This window comes from Erythrolamprus reginae, chromosome Z (assembly GCF_031021105.1).
Source record: "Erythrolamprus reginae isolate rEryReg1 chromosome Z, rEryReg1.hap1, whole genome shotgun sequence".
NCBI lineage: Eukaryota > Metazoa > Chordata > Lepidosauria > Squamata > Dipsadidae > Erythrolamprus > Erythrolamprus reginae.
Window position 1 is genome coordinate 144,300,857 of NC_091963.1, and position 8,682 is coordinate 144,309,538.

The following is an 8,682-nucleotide window of genomic DNA, read 5'->3' on the forward strand; positions in this document are numbered from 1 at the left end:
CGAAAATAAGACCTAACCCGAAAATAAGTCCTAGCACAGTGATGGTGAACTTGTGGCGCAGGTGCCACAAGTGGCACACGGAGCCATATTTGCCGGCACGCAAACCATTGCCCTAACTCAACCATTGTCCATTGCCAAACTATTGCCCAACATGCATGTGTGCGCCAGCTGATTTTTGACTTGCACAGGCTTCCAGAGAGCCTCCAGATTATTATTATTATTTATTAGATTTGTATGTAGATGATGGGGGAAGGGTTTTTTACCCTCTCCCGGCTCCAGGGAAGCCTTTGGAGCCCGGAGAAGGCAAACCATGAACCTACTGAGCCCTCTAGAAATTGGGAAACAGGCCATTTCCGGCCTTCAGAGAGCCTCTGGGCGACAGGGGAAGCTGTTTTCACCTTCCCCAGGCATTAAATTATGAGTGTGAGCACTTGCACGTGCACGATAGCACCTGCCCCCACTCTTTCGGCCCCTGAGGAAAAAAAGGTTCACCATCACTGTTCTAGCATGATCTTTCAGAATGGCCATAAGCCCTACCACCTCTTTTGGAGCAAATAATAATATATATGACCTGGTCTTATTTTCATGGTAGCTTACAGTCCCCTGGATGTGAGATTTGGATGCATTTTTAAAATACATTTTTGGCCACTATCTGGCTTTGCACAATACTGTCAAGACTAGTGCCTTTTAGCATAGGAAGCTGAAAACCTACAAGCAGAAATAAAAGTGCTTTCTTTGTGCAAATTTAGAAAAACTGTTGTGCTCTTGATACAACTGAGTAACTTCGTAATCCTTTCTCCCCCATGAGAGGTAGTCACCAAGGAAGATGTTTGACAATGCAGTTATTCTAAATAAACATCAGATGGCAGCAAAATAAAGGGTAAAGTAATGAAATGCTAGCATTGTCAATGCTTTTAGAGCCATCTCCAACATCTAGGCAACAAGAACAAAGCTCACAACAGATTGGGAAGAAATAAATGCACATTCAGCTGGCTGCAGAATGAAGGTGTCTAGGCAACTATCTGAAATATCCTTAACAAATCTGAGGATACAGAAGTGTCGTCCATTCAAACCCTGCCAACACTGTTGTGGTTTTCTAACTGCTGTCAAGATCCAAACAAGTGACAGAAGGGGTAATAAAAATGAATTTATTGAGACATAAAAGGCAACGGCCAATTCCTTCAATCATTTTGATCCTTAGATTATTTCTTGTTAGGAAACAAACTCGGGTCTGGGATGTTGTCCAACAGAGGCCAGTCTTCAGCAAGCAATCCAGGACAATCTGGAAAAGAAAAAGTAGGTACAATTGCTTTTCGGAGTATCTTGCTTGCTGTAACACCACTACTTGTCTGCACTTGTTGCAAATTCAATCACATATTAAACTTTCCTAGGTTCATGGTTATCAATGTATCCATTCCTCTTTCCTCTAGACTGCCTATGGAAAATTTTGAAGCTTCCCACTCATAACCATTCCATGCTTTGTACTAAAGCAGTGATTGATACCACCAATTCAATATGTTGAATTTTAGTTGGGGAAATGCTACACAAACTCATAGTATGCTCCACATAACACCAGATATATTATTTGCTTAAGGATAAATAACACAGTAAAGACCAATTAAGAGGAACAAACTTAATCACATTTGTGTACTAATTACATATACTAATATTATACCAATCATTTTAATGTTCTATAGCCCATAGGATCGCGATGGTGAACCTATGGCCCGCATGCCACAAATGGCACGCAGAGCTCTCTCTGGAGGCATATGAGCTGTTAACCAGCTCAGCTCCACTGAGCATGTTTGACTGTCTCCCACCAGTCAGCTGAATTTCAGGTCAGATGGGACCCAGGGGAAGAGCCTTCTCTGTGGTGGCCCCGACCCTATGAAACCAGCTCCCCCCAGAGATTAGGATTACCCCCACTCTCTCTACCTTTCGCAAACTCTTAAAAACCCACTTCTGCCGCCAGGCATGGGAAAATTGATTCCCCCTGGCCGTTTTGTTTTATGTATGGTTTGTTTGGGGTGTAGGACTGTTTTTTATACTAAGGGTTTTTAACTGTTCTTTTTAATAATTGGATTTGTACTGTGCTTTGTTGTTGTGAACCGCTCCAAGTCTCTGGAGAGGGGCGGCATATAAATATAATAATAATAATAATAATAATAATAATAATAATAATAATAATAATAATTTAAAAAGTATGTCTTATTGTCTGAAAAATACAGTAAATAAGTGAGAAGTGGTGTACCCCAAGGTTCAGTTTTGGGACCTTTACTTTTTAATTTATCCATTAATGATCTGGATATAGAAGTAAATAGTGAGGTAGCAAAGTTTGCCAATGACACTAAATCGTTCCGGGTAGTGAAAAGTGAAACTGATTTTCGGGAACTCCAGAAGGATCTCTCGAAATTGAGTGAGTGGGGTAACAAAGTGGCAAATGCATTTTAAACTAAACAAATGCAAAGTTATGCACATCAAGGCAAAGAACCCCAATTATACCACAAAACTGATGGGGACCAAACTTTCTGAGACTATCCAAGAAAGGGATCTTGGGGTTTTGGTGGACAGCACAATGAAGATGTCAACCCAGTGCGTGGCAGCAGTAAAAAAAGCAAATTCCATGCTTGGCATGATTAGGAAGGAAATCAAAAATAAGTCGGTAAGTGTTGTATTGCCTCTGTACAAATCGATAGTGAGACTATACTTGGAGTACTGTGTACAGTTCTGGTCATCGCACCTCAAGAAGGATATAGTGGACCTGGAAAAGGTGCAAAAAAGGGCAACAAGAATGATCAAGGGAATGGAGCATCTCCCTTATGAAACCAGGTTGCAACGCCTTGGTCTCTTCAGCCTTGAAAGATGGCGTTTAAGGGGTGACTTGATCAAAGTATATAAAATCATGCATAGGATAGAAAAAGTGGATGGAGAAAAAAATATTTTCTCTATCACACAATACTAGGGCAAGGGGGCACTCCCTAAAGCAGTGTTTTTCAACCGGTGTGCCGCGGCACACTAGTGTGCCGCGAGACATGGTCAGGTGTGCCGCGAGGCGGTTCGCCCCCCCCGCTATTGCCCCCCCGCCGCCGCCGCTATTGGCACCCTCCCACGGGAGGCCGGCAAAGGTTGCTTTGAAAGTCGGCCCCCTCGCGCCCATGGCTTCTCGTCGCTTCCCCAAAGCACCGTCGCTTCCCCGAAAGCGCGCTCCTCATCTCCCTGCCAGCCCGGGGGGGGGGGGGGGCGGGGGGCGGGGAGGCGCAGGCAGCAGAAGGGAAGGGAGCCGCGGCCGCCCCTGCCTCCCCACGGTGCCTCCGGCCCCCTCGGCCTTTCGGCGCTGCCCCCCGCCCGCCCCCTCTCCTCCTCCGCTGTCTCCTGCCTTTCGGCGTGGCAGGAGACAAAAAATGGCCCAACTCTCGTTCTCTCTCCATTCTCAGCGGAGGCCAGCGAAGGTAATATTCAATGTCGGGAGCGCGCGGGCGGTTGCGCGCGCTCCCTTCCCCCCCTGCTAGCCGCTCGGAATATTCAAAATAAGAAAAACCTTCGCCGGTGAAGGCTTTTCTTATTTTGAATATTCCGAGCGGCTAGCAGGGGGGTAGGGAGCGCGCGGAACCGCCCGCGCGCTCCCGACATTGAATATCACCTTCGCTGGCCTCCGCTGAGAAGAACGGAGAGAGAACGAGAGTGAGTGACAGCAACAGACAGCAAGATAGAGAGAAAGTGAGAAAGAGAGAGAGAGAAAGGGGGGAGAGAAAGAGATAGCAAGAGAGAGAACAAGAGAGAGAAAGAGTGTGAGAAAGAAAACAAGAGAGAGAGAGAAAGCAAGAGAGAGAGAGAAAACAAGAGAGAAAGTGAGAAAAAGAGAGAAAGAGGGAGGGAGAGAGAAAGAGAGAGAGAGAAAGAACAAGAGAGAGAGAAAGAAAATAAGAGAGAACGAGAGAGAGAGAGAGAAAATAAGAGAAAAAGAGATAGCAAGAGAGAGAGAAAGCAAGAGAGACAGATAGGGAGAGGAAAGGAGAGAGAGAAATGAGAACAAAAAGGGGAGAAAAAAGGAGAAATGATTGAGGCAGAGAATGAGAGGAGAGAGAAACAAAAGAGAGAGGGGTGATTCTTGAAGCATATGGTAAAAAGCACCCAAATAATAAGAAATGCCCCCCAGCCCACACCTCTTTTTGAAAAGAATAAAAGAGAAAAAACCCCAGCCCTCAACTGGTTTTTCCAGTGAGTATACACACACACACATAAGGGGGGGAGAGAGACAGGGATGGAAAAAGAGGAGAAGTGAGAGGGAAAAGGAATGAGGGAAAAAGGGAGGAAGAGAGAGAAATGACAAACATGAGAGAGAAAAGGGGGAAAGACAGGAGAAGTACCCAGAAATGAGATATAAATTTGAGTAGGGATGATTGATGATTTACTGTATTTATAAGGGGATGTTACATGGGATTGTATATACGAGGGGGTTATGTATGTATGTATGTATGTATGTATGTATGTATGTATGTATGTATGTATGTATGTATGTATTTATTTATTTATTTAATTAATTTGTGTCATTTTGGTTGGTGGTGTGCCCCAGGATTTTGTAAATGTAAAAAATGTGCCGCGGCTCAAAAAAGGTTGAAAATCACTGCCCTAAAGCTCATAGGTAAGAAAGTGAGGACAAATCATGGGAAATATTTCTTCAGCCAGCGGGTCGTTGGTTTATGGAATTCATTTCCACAAGAGGTTGTAACAGCTGTCAGCCTTGATAGCTTCAAGGCAGGATTAGACAGATTCATGGATGCCAAGTGTATCGGTGGTTATTGAAACAGATGTCCATGTGCCGCGCCTCTATGTTGCTTGAGGCAGGCAGAATTCCCTAGAGTACCATTTGTTGGGGGTCAGGGGAAAGGGAGGGTCTTGCCTTCTCTTTCTGCTCAAGGTCCCCATGGACAATTGGTGGGCCACTGTGTGACACAGAATGCTGGACTCGATGGGCTTTGGCCTGATTCAGCATGGCTCTTCTTATCAGAATGTGATAAAAAGACCATTATATGGAAAGTGTTCAAAGAATATTATTCTGCATAGTGTCTGTGGTACAGAAAGTTTTTCAACTAAAATACACCATTTAAAAATAACATGAAACGTAAAAGGAGGAGAACAGAAAAACCAGCATCTGAAATCTCATTTTTAAAACTATTGATAATTAGAGAGTATATGAGAAATTCTACAATTTTTCAGTTGGAACTTGCAATTTCCCTCCTTCAGCATGAAACTGCAATTTCAAACATGAGATGGATTGTTTATTTGAGAGGTGGATGAGAAGTGGAGAATTGGCAGCAGGTGCTCTGCACTTGAAACATTTCCAGGTTACTCTGTGTAGCAGAGTTCCCACTTTTAAGAGAATACACAATTTGCCACCCCAAAGGGGGCATTTCACAAAATTGCTTCCTGAAATATTTTTTCCAACCTCTTATTTTATACCAGCAAATCTTCTCTTCTGAAAAATATCCCTCATGTCTAAAACGTGCACATACCTTCTTCATCAACCTACAAAATTGATGACAACCAGATGTAAGATGGTACTAGCAAAAAGGAAGTCTGCAAAGGCCCGTTCTGGTGAGATTCCTTGAAATTCTCCCTTGTTCTGTGGGTTGATTTGAATCCTCAAGCAAACTAAATAAAGCAAAAGAGAAGGTAAAAAAACATTATTTTAACTTATGAGTGTCAAACCCGCCGCATGACATTGCTGTCACATGACATTTCCCATTTTCCCATTTTCGGAGCTAGCCTGTGCGTGACTCATCTGTTCTGTGGGCTGACAGTTTGACACTCAAACCTTGTTTTAATGTAATGTTGGAGAAAAAAATCAAAGACGGCTGAATGACAAATAGTCCAGTTAAACACAAAAATTGGTTTTAGCACTGCAAGATACAGTAGCCAATCTAGTAAACTAATCTTATGTCATAGCATAATACAAATTAAATTGTACTGTACAGCTCATCTTCTACTTGAAAGCATTCATTTAGGGTCTTCGAAGTAACAATGGCACTGAGAAAGAGGCTTACAATCAGTTTTCACATTTGCAATATTACAACCATGGTCACATAATCCAAATTGGGAGGTTGGGTAACTGGGCTATTGGCTTGAGCTCCAACCTTGGCAATTTGGATGGAAGCGTTTCATCACCATTCAAGGAGACATTGTCAGTGTAGTTTGAATTGTGCTCATCTGTCAGAACATTGGTCTATAAATAAGTATTTAACTCCATATTTAAATACTTTAAACAAGTTGTAGTCTTTAAATGAGCATTTAAATAAGTATTTAAAAACCAGTGTGACAGATGAACACAATTCAAAGCGCATTGGTCTCCTCAAATGGTGATGAAATGTTTGTAATCAAAATGCCAAGCTCAAAGCTCAAACCCACAGCCCAACTAATATTCAAACACATCTCGACTGGCACATATTTATGAGAGTTGTACAGTTGCAGGATGATCATCTTTTGTAATCTTTGCAGCAAAGTCAATGGGGAAAACCAGATTCACTTAATGAAATGATTCACTTAACAACTATAGTGATTCAATGAACTAACGGCAGGAAAGATTGTAAAATGTGGCAAAGCTCACTTAACTGTGTTGCTTTGCAATAGAAATTTAGGACCCAATATATTGAGAACTACTTCTTAATTAATGTATTTCCTCCCCATATTCTCACAGTTCAAATGAAAATCTCTATAGTGATATTCTTAAATATAGTTTAGGCTACAGGGGTAGTCCGTGACTTAAGACCACAATCAATCCCAGACTTTTATGTTGCTAAGTGAAACATTGGTGAAGTAATGTTTTGCCCCAGATTATAATGTTTCTTGCCACCTTTGTTCAATGAATCACTTATAGTTGTTGTTGTTGTTATTGTTGTTGTTATTATTATTATTATTATTATTATTATTTAATTTGTATGCCGCCCCTCTCCGGAGACTCGGTGCGGCTTAAAACAACAAAACAGTGCAAATCCAATAGTTAAAAACAATTAAAAACCTTTAATATAAAAACAATCATACATCTCATACAGACCATACGTAAAGCAGAGATGGCCCAGGGGAATCAATTTCCCCATGCCTGATGGCAGAGGTGGGTTTTAAGGAGTTTGCGAAAGGCAAGGAGGGTGGGGGCAGTCCTAATCTCCGGGGGGAGTTGGTTGCAGAGGGTCGGGGCCTCCACAGAGAAGGCTCTTCCCTTGGGACCCGCCAGACAACATTGTTTCGTCGACGGGACCCGGAGAAGGCCAACTCTGTGGGACTTAACTGATCGCTGGGATTCGTGCGGCAGAAGGCAGTCTCAGAGATATTCTGGTCCGATGCAATGAAGGGCTTTATAACCAACACTTTGAATTGTGACCGGAAACTGATCAGCAACCAATGCAGACTGCGGAGTGTTGATTTGACATGGGCATATTTAGGAAAGTCCATGATTGCTCTCACAGCTGCATTTTGCACGATCTGAAGTTTCCGAACACTTCGAGGTGAGAAGGGCATGAGTGCAACTGGTGCCCCAGGCAAACCTGGGCAAATGCCCTCCTCGCCACAGCTGAAAGATGGTTCTCTAATGTAAGCTGTGGATCAAGGAGGACGCCCAAGTTGCGGACCCTCTCTGAGGGGGTCAGTAATTTCTCCCCAGGATGATGGACAGACAGATGGAATTGTCCTTGGGAGGCAAACCCACAGCCACTCCATCTTATCAGGGTTGAGTTTGAGTCTCTTGACACCCATCCAGACCCTAATAGCCTCCAGGCAGCGGCACATCACTTCCACTGTTTTGTTGACTGGACATGGGGTGGAGATATACAGCTGGGTATCATCAGCATATGAAAGTTCTTACTTAGTTGTTAAGTGAATCTGGCTTGCCCATTGACTTTTCTTGTCAGAAGATCGCAAAAGGAGATCCTGTGATCTCCTGACACTGCAATCAATATGATCCACTTGCCAAGCGCCTCTGAATTTTGATCCTGTGACCAAAGAGATGCTGCAAGTCTGAATAATGTTGTTCAGTCTGGAAAACAGTCATAAAGTCATTTTTTTTCCAGTGCCCTAGTAATTTCGAACTTGGACAAAATGAACTGCTGTGAATCGAGGATTATCTGTATTGCCATGGCAACCCCAAAGGCCCGCCCGCCTCAAGGAGCGTTGCCAAGGCGATATAGAAACACCCGCCCCGCAAGGTACAAAACTCGTCAATGGGGGTGGTGGTTACCATGGGAAAGCCTGAACCTCCTGTAGCCGCGGATTGCCACGGGGAAAGTCGCGCCTGCGCAAACCTACTGGGCCCAGTCAGAAAGCATCTCACCTCCTAGGATGAAGCTGCCTACAGCCGAGATGAAGCCCGAGAGGAAAGAATTGAAGGGGAAGGTTCCGACGCCGAGGCAGTAGCCGAACTGCAAGGCCCCGGTCAGCATGACGTAAAGCAGATAGGCGTCCAGCACTTTCAAACGGCTCGGCGTCCCGCTGCTGTACTCGGACAGGAAGCGCCGCACCACGGAGGTCACCGAGCTCGCTCCGGAGCCGGACGAACTAGAAGCCGAACCCGACATAACGACGGTGGACAACGCTGCTCAGCCTTTCTTTGCTTTAGTGGCAGGAAGCGAGCACAAGTGCTTCCGGGTTTGTTTTGGGGCAGGCGCATGCGTAGTGTAGAAGCCGCGTTCCCCC

General features: G+C 44.1%; 1 protein-coding gene across 1 annotated transcript; it reads right to left on the reverse strand.

Moving 5' to 3' along the window:
• Positions 1 to 1,134: 1,134 nt before the first annotated feature.
• DAD1 (defender against cell death 1) lies at positions 1,135 to 8,640 on the reverse strand. Its single transcript, XM_070730132.1, has 3 exons — positions 8,321 to 8,640; positions 5,514 to 5,652; positions 1,135 to 1,282 (listed from the first exon to the last, which is right to left on the reverse strand). Exons 1-2 carry the CDS (start codon positions 8,562 to 8,564, stop codon positions 5,522 to 5,524), a joined length of 375 nt encoding a protein of 124 aa, XP_070586233.1. The 5' UTR covers positions 8,565 to 8,640; the 3' UTR covers positions 1,135 to 1,282; positions 5,514 to 5,521.
• Positions 8,641 to 8,682: the final 42 nt, after the last annotated feature.

Coding starts and splice junctions, on each gene's coding strand:
- DAD1 (XM_070730132.1), bottom strand. CDS start 8,564: ATGTCGGGTTCGGCTTCTAGTTCGTCCGGCTCCGGAGCGAGCTCGGTG. Junction 5,653..8,320: donor AGGCAGCTTCATCCTAGGAG/GTGAGATGCTTT, acceptor TGCTTTATTTAG/TTTGCTTGAGGATTCAAATC.